Source organism: Tubulanus polymorphus, chromosome 7 (assembly GCF_964204645.1).
Source record: "Tubulanus polymorphus chromosome 7, tnTubPoly1.2, whole genome shotgun sequence".
In the NCBI taxonomy this organism is placed as follows: domain Eukaryota; kingdom Metazoa; phylum Nemertea; class Palaeonemertea; order Tubulaniformes; family Tubulanidae; genus Tubulanus; species Tubulanus polymorphus.
The window spans coordinates 3847591-3866230 of NC_134031.1; the positions used below are offsets into that span (position 1 = coordinate 3847591).

The 18640-nt window shown below is 37.7% G+C and overlaps 2 protein-coding genes and 1 pseudogene across 3 annotated transcripts; 1 reads left to right on the forward strand and 2 right to left on the reverse strand.

Moving 5' to 3' along the window:
* Window positions 1-767: 767 nt before the first annotated feature.
* On the reverse strand, window positions 768-11882 carry LOC141908880 (carnitine O-acetyltransferase-like). 2 transcript variants are annotated; one of them, XM_074799144.1, is made up of 14 exons: window positions 11747-11882; window positions 11199-11450; window positions 10721-10807; window positions 10326-10444; window positions 10109-10162; window positions 9600-9765; window positions 9345-9519; window positions 8681-8862; window positions 7299-7399; window positions 6398-6517; window positions 5016-5138; window positions 4429-4624; window positions 3774-3911; window positions 768-2737 (listed from the first exon to the last, which is right to left on the reverse strand). In XM_074799144.1, the coding sequence occupies exons 1-14, from the start codon at window positions 11771-11773 to the stop codon at window positions 2528-2530; spliced, it is 1950 nt and encodes a 649-aa protein (XP_074655245.1). In that variant the 5' UTR covers window positions 11774-11882; the 3' UTR covers window positions 768-2527. The 2 variants fall into 2 exon arrangements, with proteins under 2 accessions (XP_074655245.1, XP_074655246.1); XM_074799145.1 differs by lacking the exon at window positions 7299-7399 and adding an exon at window positions 8026-8126.
* On the reverse strand, window positions 5421-5600 carry LOC141909409 (U2 spliceosomal RNA; annotated as a pseudogene).
* Window positions 11883-12123: 241 nt separating the features above from the next.
* Window positions 12124-16433, forward strand: LOC141908305 (serine/threonine-protein phosphatase 2A activator-like). The gene is made up of 10 exons (XM_074798293.1): window positions 12124-12167; window positions 12589-12713; window positions 13193-13279; window positions 13389-13514; window positions 13838-13955; window positions 14347-14446; window positions 14662-14786; window positions 14888-14988; window positions 15485-15592; window positions 15998-16433. Exons 1-10 carry the CDS (start codon window positions 12128-12130, stop codon window positions 16085-16087), a joined length of 1020 nt encoding a protein of 339 aa, XP_074654394.1. The 5' UTR covers window positions 12124-12127; the 3' UTR covers window positions 16088-16433.
* The last annotated feature ends 2207 nt before the right edge of the window (window positions 16434-18640 follow it).

Here is an 18640-nt window from a genome sequence, read left to right on the forward strand (position 1 = left end):
GGTTTTATATTCATGTTAGTATTGAAGTATCGACATCGTTGTATTCTAGGGCGCATTGTGCTGAGTGTCTCAATGCAGGCTCATAATTCAGAAATTAATAATGACAAAAACCTATGAAATACTGATACGAATGCTTGATATGATCTGTCTGTAGTCAAAACAAAAAAGTGGATTACGCAAATTGATGAAATCTAGAAATTTAGCCTGGCTTTACTGTCCTTATAGTCTGTAACTGGACTTGTTAGGCCTATTCAGATTTACTTTATTTACTATAGAGTATGAATCTGCTATCGAAAAATACCATAGGGTATTGTAAAACCTCACCGTTGCAAAAAATATTCACTATAGGGAGGGTCCGGGTCTCAAAATCATCATAACATCACATGCGGCGACGCCTACTATATTCCTATGAATTCATAAAGGTTAGGATTAAAAGTGTCATTTGAGCAACGGCATACACCTTTTTGTTACTTACATACCCAATCGACTGAATTTGATTGTTATATCTGAGCCCCTGCAAATTTTCAATTTTTCACCGCAAAATATCGAAATATGAAATTCCCTCCACACAACTTAAAAACGCGGAACCCATGCGAAAGGGGAACCGTAAACACTGGTGGCAGCACTGTACGATTATACGGTGACTGGCCGCGGGCTTCGAAGTTCAGCAAAGAGAAATATATTCCTTGGTCAATGAACAAATTCTTAAGAAAACACACTCCAGCTTAAAAATGGATTCAAAAAGCCAACAACTAATTGCCTTCAATATAAAGCGATTTATTGGGAAAATATCAATCAACAAGTAGTAGCAGATAGTACCAGTAGTATGATGAAATTATCAAAAAAGCAGCTATCTAAATAATAAATAAAATCTACAAATAATATTTGTACTCATAAGAAATCAGTATCCAACCATTCATGGTCCAGTTTCATGAAAAAAGTTTAACTCAAAGGTTCAGTTTGATCACATATTCCTCACTTCACAGGACAACAATTCGAACTTTGCCATTTTTAGCTGAAACTTTTTCATGAAACTGGAATTTTTAGGGAACCTACTACAAATACTTCTTTCTTTTAACTATCTCATGCTTTTCTTCAGTTCTCCTGCATTCATTGGTGGTAGGGTACATAGTATTCTAGCAATTCAAAGGATACATGTACATGTAATTTATATGTTAATTCCAAAATGTGTGTCACACCACCATGGTACAAAAGAAAATCAAGAAAATACATAACTTCATAATTCCGATAAAACTGAAAATACATTCATGCACTCCATGCCCTCATATTGTACATCAGCTGTCATTGTAATTCAATAAACATTGTTATTGTCAGGGAGAATTGTTATTCTCACCTCCCTGCTATTCTATATCATTACCCGGTATTCTGATCCTGAAAGTTTTTCAAGCTTTCACTCTGAATTACTACTCTCAACTTATTCATGAACACATGAAATGATTTAAACACTCGCAATACAAAATAATTCAGCTGCTTGATCTATAGAAATGAGACATTTAGAAAATATTCTGGGTTGGGATTTAAACTATTATTAACACAGTTCAGTAAAGGTTATCCCTAGCTGATATATGTTACAGATCGAGTTTGAAAGGAGGTAGTATTTCACAGCAGAGATTTTTCCGACCGAAACTTACCTTGGACTTCAACAAACCGACTGATATTTGGAGTCGGTTTTCTCACTAAAGACACTATGGTAGCTCACACACAAAAACTAAAAGATCCAGTTTCACAGTTTTAAGGTTAGAAATCGAAAAACTTCATAACCAAAATCATTCCCACTCAGTCAAATAGAATTAAACTGGACCAGATTAAACTGTGGCTAATGTGTCACAGGGAATCCAATGGAATATTTGAAGCTAATGTGGCTTGATGGATACTCATAGGTTGTAGTTAAAACTTAACTAGACCAGAGAGGCCAGTTGCACAGTCATGGCTTAAAGATTTAAGACCAAGGGACGGACTCAGTCCCTGAGCGCTGCAAAGTCAAATATCCGAGCTCTAATGACGGTGGTGTGGGGTCCCCCCCCCCCAGAAAAATTTCAAATTCAACTGCCTGCAGACGCAATCTGAGCATTTGTGGGGATGTCAGATCTAAGTTTTCACACATACGAAAGAAGGGTATCCTATTACATTTGAGCTTTGCTCATCCACCATAGCGGTAACAGGAGTAGGTTGGATCCACCTCTGAGTCCAAGACTATCTTAGTTCTAATTGCTAACAATTAAGAGCAGTCTAAGACCATGTTTGTTCTTATGACTTAATTTACTAGACTAAGACCACCTTAGTTCTATAGCCAATGTAACAATTAAGACCAGTCTAAAGAATTAAACCACTTAGGCCTATGGATTAAGATCAAGTCATGAATGTGCAACTGGGCTGTGGGTTTTTAAAACCCTACTACTTTTTCTATCAAAATACGGTTTTTAAAGCACCCTAATATACCCTGTATAACAAACAGGCTTACGTGCTATAACTAATAAACATTGTTTGGCGATAAGATATCAAATATCTATAACTTGGATTGCAGTTTTCCGAGTTTCTGCATATCTAATAGGGTCTTTTCGAACGTTTCGGCGAGTTTCAGAGCGTCGGTCTCCGGGTCGCTTTTGAACGCGGTTAGGACGTAGAGTAGTTTGTCCGGTTTCGGATTATAGCAGAATCCGTAGCCGTCCGGGTACATCGGTCCGAAACACGTTGTAATATCGTACTTCGACGGAACCTGCAAAATTAAAATAAATAAATATCTTTGTCAAATTTGAATAACGAAATTCTTAATAAATCTGCATTAGCTAGCTTTGAATAAATAGTCCCACGTTTTATAAGAACTACAGCGGAATCTCGTTATGACAACTTCAGATATAACAATTTATCGGTTATTACAAACCACAAATCTCATCCCAAATAGGACAATTTTGATAATTTTTCATATAACAAAAATATTTTCTGGTCCCCTGAATTCATAATAACGACGTTCCGCTGTTATTCCGAAAGTTTATCGAAATGAAAACTACCCCATTCCACCTGGCAATGGCTGTGTTTCTTTTGCCCTCTATTGCACATAGAGAAACAAGATTTACCTAAGCGATGGTTTAAGCCCAATGAGGAGATGGTTTAAACCGAAAAAAAAACTATATTTTCGATGAAAAGCTTATCTAGTACAGTGCCACCCCTATGATAAAAATGCCATGTGCCACAGATTGGCTTAATATAACTGCTACATTTCAAGTAGGCCCATTTCAGCTGCATACTCTACTCATACACTTATAGCTAGTAGTAGTACCCTTCACATTTCATATGTTTTCCACCGAGTATTTCATGAATGGGTAATAAATCAAGCAGGTGTCCAAGTTTCAATGATGACCAAAACTATATTTTCTCCATAAGTATATTGATGATAAGGGAAATTCATTGACAGACTAGTGTCACGTTACGGGCGACCGAGTAAGTGGTTTTTCAAAGCCGTGTTCAGCCTATCCCAAGCGGCGTTCACACTACGTTATTCAGAACGACCTAAATCAAAATGGACCAAGCATACACACTAATGAAAAGTCTGTCCTAAATTGGTCCATTCCCTTTTAGACAAGACCAATTTGGACTGACCTTAAAGACCGATCCAGGGCGCATTCTTAATTTTAGGAGGAACCATTTCTGTGTGCATGTGTGTGAAAAGAAACTGGTTCCAGGTATTCCAATTTATACCCCGAACTGCAGTGTAGACGCGCTGATGAAAGGGTTTATCTGGTTACTCTACTTACTTGACTGCTAGATATTCTGAATCGGACACCAGCGTCGAATGTTGGATCGGTGATAATCTCAGGTACGGGAAGACGATTCGTTAACGCGGCCAGTTTCAATCCGAACAAATGACGATCGACACCATCCCCAGCCATACACTACAAATAAAACATTACGCACATGTTAGCTTCAACTGGACCGTATGAACCATAGGTGTTAGTGGACAGGTGGTGGCTCTACTGGTCATTCAGCTATGCTGAATCTTATCATTTGGCATCAAATAAGGCGCAGAAATTCCTTCCCCAGAAAATTTTGAAAAATTTATCTAATTTTCATGCATTTTGAAAGCTTTTGAGCATTGCTTTTTATTATCTCATATATTACCAATGTACCAATCTCCTGGCCCATCACTGCTCTTGAATTGGAAACTTAGCTAACTACAGCATACTGAAATTTTAAGTTCTTCATGACTGCCTGACAAAGGAAATTTTGCTAAACAGAGTTCGTTGGTATTCTGACCTCTCTTCTCCATGCAAAAGATGGAAAAGATATGATCGATCTATTAGAAATAGTGTATTGCATTCCAAGAAATGAAATTGATTAAACGCAAGTGGTGCTCAAGGGGCTGCGCGATAAGAAAACTAACACAAAAATCCACGACCTTGTTCTACTCACCGCTCTGGTATATTTGCTATGTTCGGTGATTGCCGTTTTCATCAGTTCCGTTTTCGTGTCTGCTGGGACATCGGCGTCCATCGCTTTACAAAAATCAAGCAAAGCGGACGAACACGCTCGAATGGCCTCCGTCCGACCGAGGCGGAAACCCCTCATCGACGCGCTTTCATAACCGGGCGTTACTTTGCCATGCATTCTGACCGTAATGATATTAGAAAAAAATAAAATTTAATTACTCAAGAAAATTAAATTTCATTCACTTTAAAAAATTGGACGATACTAAATGAAATTTTGTCCAAGTAATAGAACCTTTTCAATACTTTTGTTCAAGTCCACTTTAGACGCGATTTAATGACTTTTATTAAAAGCTTTTTAATCTTTGATTACTTTGGAGTATCGCAGCAAATTAATTGCCATCATTACTTTCTTGACAAAAGAATTTGATCAAAACAAATTTCTGTCCATGTCGATTAAATTTCTGAATACCGGTACTCATTGTCAAGTTCATATTTGAAATCTACATAAAAATTTTTCTTGAAAGATCGGTGAAAAATTGCATTCAGATCAGGCATCAAAATATTACTGACCTATAGTAAGCCAGGTGTATCCCCATTTGTATGAACGCGTCTGGACTGAATTTCAACGACTTTGAAATCGTTTTGCTGAAACCAGTGAAATCACGAGCACGCAATTCTAATCCATTGACAAGTCTGAAATTAAGGACATAATTACTTAATTATACTAAAGGCTAAATCACCCCAACAACAGGATTCAAACCCATGAACCACAAGGAATTGTCAAAATAATGCAATTACAATCACCACTGTCCTTAAAAAAATAAAGGGATTGTGGAACTGGTCAATGAGCCATGAACCTTTGATTGGTAAGATAAGACCTTGAATGACTAAGTGTCTTTACTTCCACTTTTTAACCTGTGACTATTGTATTTCAGAGGGGCATTTTCTATCATTGTTTCTCATTTTACTCCCAGAAGGGAGTGAGTCAACCAAGGAGGTACTGCAATACCAAGGCCAACCCATGGTGATAGGAAGCAAGCTCCTTTAACTTCACCAAGTGCCAAAAATCAGACTAATATCATCAAAGTATCAGATATTAAGCTGACAAGAACAGATACTACACTTCGATCTAAGCCATTGCGGCCGAGAAGCGATACTGTAAAGATGTCAGCCAAGTAATATATAGATCAAACTTGTATCTACTGAATAAGTGTTCAACTGATTTCACAGAAAAGGAATAAAATTTTGCATCAGCCCATTAAGCAAGCTCATAAGCAGATTAATGCAAATCTAGTGTAAAAAATAATTCATTCCAAATTTTTTGGCAATATAAATCGCAAGATTTCCTCGAGAAATTCAGTGAAATGTGTGAATAAATTCAGATTTTGCCACATCTAATCACAGCTACCCAGGGTATGCCATTCTGACTCAATAAACGTACTGCTGACAAATCTATTGATTACACCATTATGTGATTACACCACTAGCACCAGAATAAATACAGACGAATCTAGAACGTTTCTGCATTGGCCCATTGCCAGAAAAAATGGCACCACAGACAACAGAATGTGGCCAAAATAGCTCTCTCCCTGGGCCCACCTGATTTCGAAATCCAAAATATAGGGAACTAAATAAGGTATTAGAAAACTCTTGAAAACTAGAGAATATATATACATGTTGAGATTTCTTGGAATACAGGAATTTGATAAGACTTCATGAGGACTCCTGCTTCTTAGACCAATGATATAGATGCCAGCCTCCGTATTCAAATCTAATTATTCAGAACCAAACTTTTAAAAGTGTAAGAAATCTATGAATAAATGTGACTACCCGAGTTAAATCTGAAATAGTTTTATCATAAAGTTCTTAAGAGTTGATATGGAAACTTCACGCACTGCACCGTGGTGTAATTTGTTGAATTTCCCCTAAGAAGCTATCAGTATTTCACTTACGTATCAATGTTGCCGGTAGCTTTTTCAATGGCTTCTTGTACATCTTTCGATACGTTGAAATCGAGCTTCTTCGGATCCTCAACTTTACCAGACGACACCTCACTGTACTCCCCTTTAGACCTATAGAGGGAAAAAGTTACATATTAAAAATCTATTCTTAAATCATCGGTTTTAATTACGAAAAATTCGAAGAAGTCATTTCAAACCATGGACTATTAAACGATTTAAGTCAAACTTGCAGCATGAACTTTAACAAATCATACTGCCATATTTGGCTGATCTGTAAGCCTATGATTGAAAAAATTCCGATACTCAATGGTTGGACCCAGGTCCTAGTTAAAATTTGACTGTAGGTTAAAGCATTGATAAATTAGCTAACTTTTCATAGTGGTGAAGCATACATAAGTTGTGCCTCATGCATTTTCATATGATGAGCAATAGCATAGTTGAAGTAAGATATTTTAGTAATGCAAGCTTGTGATGTCACAAAATATCTTAGAGAAATATCATGCGAGCCATTTTAACCTCATTTCAAATCAAACCGTGAAAACAGGTAGTACAGGTATTCATTTTACAAAAATTACAAATGTACGAGCTTTCGCAACTAGTGCATAGGCTTCATCAGGTACAAATTTTTATCTGATGAAACTGCTAATGCATAAGTAGTGAAAGCTCCTAATTTCTAATAAAATCAGTCAACCTGTTTTCACACATTTATTGATAGAATATCATGAAAAATTCAGCTTCACACAAAATGCAAATCTCTGACATCAAAAATAGTTTGTTTCAGCCAGAAATCAGACAAATAAAGTGAAGGACGTACTCGAATGCAAAAGCTGCCAATAACTGAGAATCTTTGTGTCATCACGAGCAAGTTGATAAGTCAAATACGTTCACTTACATATGATCGACTACATGCTCTAGTACAGATAGCACAACTGTGGCCTCGGCGGGAGAATGCTCGTAACAAGCCCCGAAACTACCGTCCGACCCTACAAACATCTAAAATAGATAAAGGCGCCAGTTGCCCGGGCAGATGGATCGTTGAGTCAGACTTTCTGTGAAGTTGTAAATTGTACATGACCAAATTTGTGGAGAACGGTTACTGCCCAGGGAACATTTCATGGACTGAAGAAACCACGGTAGTTCAAATGTTTCTCAACAGATTGTATGTAGCATATTTTGGATGTAAATAATTTAGGAGGTACCCAATGGTAACTACCTAACTCAGGCCTGTACAGTACGCTGCGTACTGGGGTAAAATTTTCCAAAATCTTCAAATTAGCTCCAGCATTTTAGGGTTAGAATTCTCTCCAGCAACAAAATATTTCGCAAAAAGTTCTGAATTCAGCTATAAATAGGAGGGGATCCATGCCTAGAAATTCAACATAAATGCATCGTGTTAATCTAGGTATTCCTACCAAAATCCAGTAGGCCTACCATACTCGGAAGTTAGTTCAAGCAAAATAAATCATTTCATAAACGCAAGTCCACTTTCATTCATTCAAAATAACTCACTAAATTTCATTTATCTGAAATCTGGATAGGAAGAGTAAAGAAAATGTTGTCTAAAGCACTATCTATCTATGAGCTGGTGCTACCATTCACTATGCATGTGTAAGACTCACATTAACTCGACCGCGTGGTCGAGTATAGCTACTAGGGCTGGGGCTTCAGCTGCTGTATGTTCGTACGCCCCGCCCACCGAACCATCAACACCCACTATCATCTATATATGACGTACACAAATTGTCATTTTAACAGAATCAATGCGTTCAAAAAATGTCTATGTCGGCTTGGGCCGGATGCTCAAAAAAGTTTTATTAGTCGGTATCATATCTTAATATGATAGCTTAATTACAGTAGTCTCTCTGTTTAACATTGTATATATATATATCTCATAATTTTGTTGTAATTTTAGCAATCCTGAAGACGACTGTTAGGAAATAGTCCAAACGTTCAAATAAACTACTAGCTCAAGGAAACTTCACAGACTCTAATTAAAAGAATTTACATCATCAATCTACTATCTTTATCATCATTGCTTATCATAAAACTTTTTTTCTAGGGGCCAGAACGCCCTTGTGATAGTACAGCCTTTATGGCACTGTTTAACCCCAATCATCAATTGACTAAATCTATCTATCATATTCCATTTATTTTCGTAATCTTTTTGATGGTGAAATAGATATCATTATCATCATAGGCCTAATTCATCCTTATCGCGAGATGTTTATATTATCGAGGATCATCGGTTTCAGAATAATTATTCACTGAACGCACCTGAAACGTTTTATCGAACCAACGATTCGTGCTGTTGTATTTACTGCCGCCGCCGCAAAGCATCTGATAGCCGATCGCGCTGTCGACGTCCCAACCCTCGGCCGATCGGTCGATTTGTCGATCGAGACATAAAACGAAAACGCTGTTCTGAATCGATCGCAGCGACGCCAAGTTCTTCTTATCTGAAAAATCGACGAAAACTTGCTTATTTCGAACGTACTTCAATTTCCTGTTTCATGTCCATTGCTTCAATATAGTTAGTGTAGACACTTATAGGTGGCGATATCAGCAGTATAATTCAGCCTGCTTGGCTACGTGTGGCAAGAGCATGGATTTATGTGCAGCCTATTAATTTTCTTATCCACCGCCTGGTCGCCATTGACCTTCAAACTCATCTAAAGTATCAAAAGTGTAATTTTCTGATAGACATCATAATAGATAGTTTTAAGCGTATAAATCCTTGTTTTGCAAGATTTCAAAGAAAGCATAACCTCACCAAATTGATTGAACACTAGGGGAGTCACTTTGATCATGTTAATTGAACAGTTCTGGGTCCTACATCTTCAATCCTCAATCCTGACACCCCCTTGGTTAAACAATCTTGCATCTTCGACCATATATCATCAACAAGCACCAGTATTCATTTTTTCATACAGATAGTTACCTTGTATTAGGGTATCATAAGCGTTGGCCCATGTTGTACGATCTTCGGTGGTCAAAACACCAACGGGCGACGTAGATTTTTCTCGCGATTGATCGACGATCTTTTCGAGTCCTTTATTGAGTTCGTCGATGCTTAACGGTTTTCCGTCTGCGCCGTAAACGTTAAGTTCGAAAAACTGCGAATAACGAGATCAAGTTTATCGAAACCGAAGAGAACCGGTAACATCTCGTAAACATCCGCCGAAGAAATACTCACATGGTTATTGCGTAAAACGGTTACGTGCTTCGATGAACTCGGACCGTGCGGTAATCGGACGATGTTGTCGCTTTCGACTCCGGGAACTCGACAAGTGTTGAGCAGCGAGTAATACTGATTCATGCATTGCGGTTGTTTGCCAGCTAAATCGACTGGTAAAGCAAAACTATAAGAATACAAACCAAATCATCAACTATCTCATACTATTCTTCTTCCATGCAGGTTTCAATCAGCAGCTTGTAACCTCTCTTTAGAAATTCACCATTTTTACCATTAAGTCTGGGCGATCACTTCTTGAATGTGTGGCCGGTTGCTCATAAGTTGGTTAAAGCTAACCAGTGGATGGTGACAATTAAAATTCCGTTGTTACTATGGTATTCATCCGCTGTTTTTCTTTAACCAACCTTTCAGCAATCTGGCCCCTGGTGTTTTTAGTTCATTAATCAGTTTCAATTTCAGTTAGCAATGCCTGAGGTGAAATCAGATTTACAATCAATGCTTAAACTTACTTGTCCAAAATTTTCTTATAGTCGAGAACGCCAGCAATGCACTGTGCAGCAAATCTAGAAAAGATACATCACATTAACAGGGGTTTCGTTCTGAAATGGTCCAAAACATATATCTTCTCTGCTGGGGTGTAGCTTGAATAACATCACGAGACTGCCAAAAATGAAATATCAATAGAATCATTGCGATAAAGTTTTGATAGAGTGCGCCCCCGCTTACCGGCATTGTTCTTGTACACCGCTAAATTTCTGTGGTTTGAAAATCAATCCTGGATTTGAATTTATTACGATCGGATCGCGGGACTTCATGTAGACGTAATGGATGAACCAATCAGATAACTGCATAAACATACAAAATAAATCAGTAAGGTCAGTTTGATAGCAGGAATAAAAAAGGATTTCTAATTGGCTAATAATGAGTGACATGATCTAAACTGCGCATTGTAACTGCGCAGTCAGGCCAGTCAGGCAGGGTTTCATACGCTAGCGAGTCTCTGTGCCATCAGGTTCGAATCCCTGCTGAAGGAGGATGTTGGTACGTTGATGTGTGGGTTCATCAGCCTAGCGGTAGCTTGATTCGAGCGCTGTTTCCAATTTTGTCAAACGTTCTCTTACCCAGTTTTCCTTTGTAATTGCCAGATCGAGAAGCATTTTCTGCAGCTTCGGTCCATCTCCATTAGCGTCTAGCAACTTCGCCGCGAGCTGGAAAAAACCATCATTCCAGTCGGATACAAAAAAGTGAAAAATTCAAAAAAGTAAAACATCAAATTCCAAGCATAAAATGAATCAAAAATCAAATGAAGTGACTATTTTTATGTCACCCATAGGAGTCAATTTCTACCTGTGAAATAACCATGAAAATTGGAACTCAAAGACGCAAGCCAACAAGGCCAGATGCCAACACAAAACGTTTTCACTACTTATAGCCTAATCTTGACCTACCCTATTATAATGTATAGCCTAGGCTAAACCTACCCTATCATAATGCATTAACCAGTAGGCCTACCTAACCCGAATGCCCTGGACCAAAAATGTATTTTTGCCTGGACCTAGGCCTATATAAACCCTAGAACTTGAACCCTAAACCAATTACCGATTTGTTACGTTCATATTCAGGATCGGCGACCAGCGGTCGAATGGACTTCAAATATTTATCGACCGTCTGCTGCAGAGGAGGCACTGGCAAGCGGCCGAGGCCTTCTTGTTTGACAACAACATGTTTGTTATCACCAGCGCTCGGCAGCGTACTGTAGTAGTGGTCCGGTTGAGAAGCATTCTTGTTGTAGTTGCTACCGGATGTCAACACTCTGCTGCTACCCCTGCACACTAACTCCCTGTACTGGACCTGAAAAGTATATCAACATGAAATAGACAATGTTTGACGACACTACGCACTCTGTAACCTTCGCCAAATCCGATGCATTTGAAAAGCCAAATTTGTAGAGTAGGCCCTAAAAACCCTCTAAATATAGCTCTGTATGAACTATTCATAGTGCACATATTTCATATTCAGCAGATAAATAGTTACTGTGATTTAGTATAGGCCTATATAGAAAAGGCCATTCCCCAATGACAATATTTAAAAAAAAACTTTTTAGGTTTTTACTTGTAAAAGAAAATCTTCGAATACTTGGTGCTTACCATCGTCCTTGTCACGTGCCGTAACATTATTGACACAATTCGCGAGCTATTAAAAACATATCAGTTCAACAACCAATCGTTTTTAATGGAACACAGAGTTCCCGAAACAAGAACAAGGACGAACTGTCAAATATTCCACTTCCTGGTTCAAATCTACGGATGTGCGCTATTGCATATTCTAAAAGGTAATTTATTGGTGAATTCGGAAAACCAATAACAGAGACATTAAATGTATTTATAATAGGTAAAATAGAGGACCAGGCGTACAAATAAATAGAAAAAAGTCTTCGAAGTGATACAAACTTAAATTGAGGGTAATATCTGAGTCTAGGAATGCATTTTACGGGCTACCGTACAGAATAATCAAAGATGGCGGCGCCCATGTCTTCGATGCCTCCGCCGTTGAATCGCGGTGTTTTAGGTAATTTATTACATTTTACGCGGTTTTTAATTTCGTTTCGACTGTTTTATCCAATTGTGCATTCCCTCACCTATCAGACGGTACCCACTTTTACTTCCGAGTAGTATCTTTTGCGTGTAAAATGGCATGAAGTTCAAATAATTTCTAGATCTGGTCGACTGTCTGTGACAATTCAATCAAAATCAAATTTATTTGTAACTTAGAGGCAAATCTTAAAAAGTGTTGATCTTGAAATAGGGAATAGTCTTTCTTTTATTTGATTGTTAGATTTAATTTGATATGATTTTGAATCTGTGGTACGGATGAGTGCAGTCTGTGGCTTGTTGTTGGAGTTTAGAGAGGGGTTGGTAGCAGCTTGGATCATCAAATTTTTGCTAGCCCGATGTTTTTAAAAGTTATGAGTTCTCGAAATCAATTACAGGCCCAAGGTCACAGCAGCAAGATCAGGTGGGAGAGCCCGTTAATATCGAACAACATGAATTCAAGATTCCGAAAAAAGAGATCAGTAATATTGCCGACATGAAAACGAAATGGGAAACAAGTCAGGTAAAAAGTAAACCCCGCCTTCGATATACCCAATATACCCAACTTTTGACTAAAATGAAAATTATTTATTTCCTATTTTGTTTCTTTGTGATCCTTCTCAGACTTCTAGGACCAATTTTGCCACCGGTCTCAGTTGGTCCGAGTCTGGCGAGGTTTACTGTGTCGATTGATCAGAATCAGGTGTTCTTACTGTTGCCTCGTTTTTGTAAATAGATGAATCGAGCAGACGAAAACCCATTATGAGAAACCCACAATATCAATTTTTAAACGACTTTTGTTTTCAAATGAACTCCAAAGATGGATGGAAGGATCCGAAATGTAAGAAAATCAAAACAGTTGTTTGAATAGATGTTGCGGGCTTCTCATGATAATATTCATCAAGACTGGAAATAGTCTCAACTGTTTACAGACTTAAACCCCTTGATTGAGACTATGATAGCTGTTGTAAGTTAAACATATTTGTTTGTATTCCATTACAGGCTTACCACGATCTACTCGGTTTTATCAGTGCCATGAATTCGTCGGTGAAAGGTAAAAAGATAAGCGATGAATACGTAATATCCGAGGTATGTTCATTTCTTTGATTTGAGATGTATTTCTTTTTGAAAATTTTTCATTTTGAAATTCCGCAAAAAAATTGATACTTGAGATGGCATTGCTTTTGTCATATCATAGGCCGTAACGAAACAATTGGAACTTCTGGAAGCGTTGGAAAAACTGATATCCGATTTCCCGCCGATTGATCAGCCGCAGAGGTTTGGTAACAAAGCATTTCGGTCTTATTTCGATAAACTGAAGGAGGTACGGTTGATTTAGGTGTAACGTTAGGGGCTTTACTTCAAGCAATTTAGCTGACATAGTTGGTTTTTGGTTCTTGGAATTTTCATGAATATTTCTTGTCAGAGCCACACAGAGAACCCGTCTCAAATTCCCCGTTAGATACTGACTAGGACTAAAACTGTATAAGCTCTTGTTGCACCTTAGATTCTACCCAGTAGTTGGTTCTCTGTGAAGGTCATGACTACATCAGCCTCAGTCATTAATTAGGATGTCGTTTGTGCTTGCTGCAAATATAGTGTAGTATAAATTAAGCATCAGTAACATATGTTCTTTTTTCTTGTTAGACAAGCGAAGCTTTAGTCCGAGATTCATTGGACGAAAAATATCACAAAGCCATTCCGGAAATAACTGTGTATCTGGTAGAAAGCGTTGGCAATTATACTCGAATAGATTATGGAACAGGTAAGCACAGACGGACATCAGCATCGTCCCTGGGTTTAGATATTCATTTGCTTGAATATTGAATAATCAGACTTTTCCATAGCCGCTAGTTTTCATGCACCGCTATCAATCTACATCCTGGTACCGAACCCTTCAGACATTCACCATTGTAGTGAGAGACAGATTGACAATCACTTATAGAAAGTGAGCTGATAGATGGCTGAAAATACTGGTGATTAGATCAGTGAAAATGTCGTCTCAGGTGATCATGTCATGAACCCAGGTGTGGGACATGTACTGCAAAAGTATTGAATGTCTGAGGGGTCCAGGCCATCAATTGATACATTAATTTTGAATTACCAGTAAAATTCACCAAATTTCTATATCCGTGTTCATTTGTGTTTTATTCTAGGTCACGAATTGGCTTATGTAGCATTTTTATGTTGTTTGTTTAAAATCGGAGTACTTATGCAAAGCGACGCAATCGCTGTTGTCTTCAAAGTATTTGACAGGTATTTATATTGTCGAAAAAGATCTTAACTTCAAATTAACATCAAGGGCCAGTTCCATAGTAATTAGTTGATACTTAAGTCCAAAGATTGGTCTCAAGTTGTTAGATTGGCTATAAGAAGTAAGAGGGTCTTAGACTGGTCTTAAGTCTGAGCCATGAATCGGGAATCAGCCTCAGGTCATCAACCTACAGATGAATGACGTTTTTTGTTTGTAGATATTTAGAATTAGTGCGTAAGTTACAGCTGGCGTACCGGATGGAACCGGCCGGATCCCAAGGAGCGTGGAGTCTCGACGATTTCCAGTTCGTTCCGTTCATTTGGGGAAGCGCGCAATTCCTAAGTAAGTATTGAAATTCAATTCAAGATCTTAGACAGGCCGAGTCTACTGTATGTTGAATTTTGCATTGTCTTATAGTTGTGTTTTTAATATGTTTTTTGCAGACAATCCGATCATTTCACCGGTCAATTTCATTGAAGTCGACGTCATCCAACGTTACCACAAAGATTATATGTTTCTATCGTGTATCAAGTATATCAACAGTGTAAGTGAAATAATCGATTCTTTCAAGAAGATTACCATAGCGCTTTGGTCATTGTGGTACTGCCTCAATATGCGTTGGTGCCTCTCCGCAAGAAAATTTTTAGAATAAGTAGCATTTAAAAAACCAAACTAACAGTCAAGGTTTATATCCATGAATACGCTTTCAGTTTTAATACTAGCTTTGATTCATCAGATGGAGTTTTTAACCTCTTGGTCTTATCTTCTGACAGTCAAGGCTTAGATTTTCCAGCATAGGACCATCTTAGATCTATCGCCAATCTAAATATATAAGTCTTATGAGTTAATAACACACGTTGACTGCACAACTGGTTCCTGGGCCAGGTTGAGCCATCGAACTGTTAGATTGGCTATTGAACTTAGACCGTCTTAGACTAGACTTTAATCTAACTGTCGACTACGCAGCTGAGTCCTGGAAGTCATATTTGTTTTCTTTTGTGAATTGTCATCATGAATTTTTGATTTTTTTTTTTCATCAGGTAAAAACTGGTCCATTCGCCGAACACTCGAATCAGTTGTGGAATATCAGCGCGGTGCCGTACTGGTCGAAAGTTAATTCGGGCCTCATCAAAATGTATAAAGCAGATGTGAGTAGATGTTGTCACGAAAATGAATGCCTCAGCCTCGAACCATCCGCTTGGGACATTCATCATTCTAGCATGAAGTCTTGAGTCGCTTCTTGAAAACACTTATAATCAGGCTTCTTGCAGATCAGAGAAATCAGGCAATTCCAGATTTATCATAACCTGCAGGGAAAATCAGGGGATTCTGATTATTTTCTTGAAAATCATAGAGTTGGATTGGGTGATGGGTGGTGCATGAAGCCTCTTGAGAAGAAATATGGGATATCTTGAAATCTAATCAGGGAATTTTTGGTCACAGTCGGGGAAAATATCAAGGAATTTTGGATTCCCTGATCTGTAAGAACCGTGAATAGTATCTGGCGTTCGTAGCCAATGATAGTAAGGTGAACTGTTCATTTATTGTTTTAGGTTTTATCCAAGTTTCCGGTGATGCAACATTTTCTGTTCGGTTCGCTGCTCGCGATCGAGCCCATTCCCAAACGTGGGCCGCCTCCTTGAATTAATCGTTCGTAGGACAATCCATCGAAATGTACCGCGTTCCTGGTCATTGCTCGTAACATAACGATGAATTTTACAGCGTGTGTTTAGAAACATTATTCGCTCCAATATTGAAAATGCGCAATTCAGAATGTCGGAAAACTATAATATTTCACTTTCTTTAGAAAATGTAAATATAGCCATTGATACAACTATTGTGCACTAAACAACGTAATATCGTGTGAGGAATCATGGAATCTTAAACTAAAGTCCATGATGGCGGAACTAAGGAAAATTTCGACGATGAAAGACTGAAAATAGAATTTACTCAATGAGAATAGTTATGCTTGTGTAGATTGTGTAAAAAAAAAACGATTCCAAAGTTATGTTATAATGTATATATGTGTATTTATTAGAATATGCTGTCGAAATGAAATAAAATAGCTTTTCTATTTACGCAGTTCTATTGCATCTGGAATGCTGTCTCATGGTCGTCTCTATATCAAGAGATATGATACGTTCAAGAAATGTCATTACATCGATAACGAACTAAAGAGAACATTCAAACTTCGGTCCGGAATTCTTCGAAGAAATCGAAGATTTGAAATATAACTATCGAGAATCTGTGCAGAAAAATGTTCAATACGAAGATAAATTGTCTCAAATATCAGAACAATTCGGTATTTCTATAAAACTATAGAAATCGGCTCTTAGAGTTAAAATTTCTTGGAGAGCTGATGGATACACTTTAGAACATCGCCGATCTCAATTAACCGGATTAAAGAGACGCACAGATATAAAGTGAAATAAAATTTATTTCAATAAAGAATATTTTGATTTTTAATCCTGCACCTAATCAATCGGGGAAGATAGAGGAATTTATTGTTCGTGTGTGTGTTTAGCTACATATATCAATATCACACGGTCTGGAACCTCGCCGAATTGATCTCTGAAGAAGGGCATTTACTTTTTCTTTGTCGTCATCAGCTGCTGCCATGGCCCAGATAGACACGAAAATCCCACAAAGCGGAACAACGAATTTGTACATTTCACCTAAAAAAAAATATAGATTAGATTACCTTCTTTTACAAGCATTTACAAATTTAAAAGATTTAAAACAAAATTTATCAATGAAGAATTCGATTATTTCAATTATTATTAATGATTATGATAGTCAACTTGGTCTCCCCTTCCCCTGTTTAAGTCATTTCACATATTCACACCGGACGATGGTCTCTAGAGTCCGAAACGTTTTCTTGTGAATTTCAAATGTCTTATATATACACGTATACATGTAGATAGTTAAAAAGATGAATTCCAGACGACTTACCGATCATTGTAGATAACGTGTTGAAGCTGATAAAACCTGGAAACACAAACAATTATAGGCTACTTTCTAGTTATATATGTAAGAGCCGTCGGTTGATGGCGGTGATGTGAATATTGGGTTGTTCGGTGGTGTACCAGAACACCGTCCAAACCATTTCCCACAAGCTATGATAATTTCAGTATATATGTTACTTACGTGTTTAGTGGTTGGAGCTATGATCTGCTGTTTCTGCTAGTTTCCCTTGAATATATTTCCAGTTAGTTCAGCATATTTTTTCAGCGATAGGAAATAAGAGGAATTTGAAGCCACTTTGATGAGTACTCCAAAATGAAATACGAATAAAATTTCGATAAGTTATTCGATATTACATTTCCCAAGTTCAGATGATTCGCTAACTATACATGGAATATATATATAATAGGACAATAAATACGCATGATTTGTCACTGTGTGAACTCAATTTTTACGAGGTCAAAACTGTTCTTAGAGATGCTCTTAGGAATTCAATGATCTCTTGTTAGAATGAATGAAAAACCCCGGAATCTCCATAAACGACGTGTGTAATGTTAAACGATCTTGATCATGAGGCCTTTCATTTCCTTAATCGAAAGTTGTACAGGTCTTCAAAGATCTCAGTTGGGGAAGCTTGGGAGACTGGGTGTCGGCAGTCTAGCTTATTAGGTGGTTTGTTTCAATCGGTAATCCACTCCCATTTGTTAAATTGCGACTTCCATGGAAAAAGACAACGTGATTTTTTAAATCCTGTCGAAAATACAGTTAAACAAAATTTGTGAAATTAAGATTGCACACCCTTATCGAATTTTAAGGTGGTTTGAACGTAATTTCCTACGCTACTGGCTAACATATAACACTGCGAATACATTTTCCTGAGAGACCTCATAGGACGTGTATCTTCATTTTGGAAATTCACGGGTCCATAATCAATCGGCACCACTTTTGTTTCCAACCTATAGCAAACGCTGTTCCGAAGCTATGAACTCGAAATGAGGCCATTTGCAGTAAATGAAACGGGACCTCAAGTTCTTTCACATTTCTGTCTTTATCAAATGGACTGAAGATGCAACCAATTTGAAAAAGCTTAAAAAACAGGTCTCTCATTCGGATTTTGGTATTTTATTTCGGTTTGCTGTTTAGGTGAAGTTTCACTTGTGCTATCGAGTTTCACTTTGTTTCTATGATATATTTCATTGATCGACTTGAACTCTTACAATGTATTATCGAGT

Bases quoted from the DNA above. Each gene is read 5' to 3' on its own strand.
- LOC141908880 (XM_074799144.1), bottom strand. From the start codon at position 11,773: ATGTTACGGCACGTGACAAGGACGATG. The intron at 10,808-11,198 runs GTAATTGGTTTA...GGTTTTTTCCAG, and splicing joins AATATGAACGTAACAAATCG to CTCGCGGCGAAGTTGCTAGA. The intron at 7,400-8,680 runs GTGCGTTCAGTG...TATCTATTTTAG, and splicing joins GGTTCGATAAAACGTTTCAG to ATGTTTGTAGGGTCGGACGG.
- LOC141908305 (XM_074798293.1), top strand. From the start codon at position 12,128: ATGTCTTCGATGCCTCCGCCGTTGAATCGCGGTGTTTTAG. The intron at 13,280-13,388 runs GTATGTTCATTT...GTCATATCATAG, and splicing joins ATGAATACGTAATATCCGAG to GCCGTAACGAAACAATTGGA. The intron at 13,956-14,346 runs GTAAGCACAGAC...GTTTTATTCTAG, and splicing joins TCGAATAGATTATGGAACAG to GTCACGAATTGGCTTATGTA.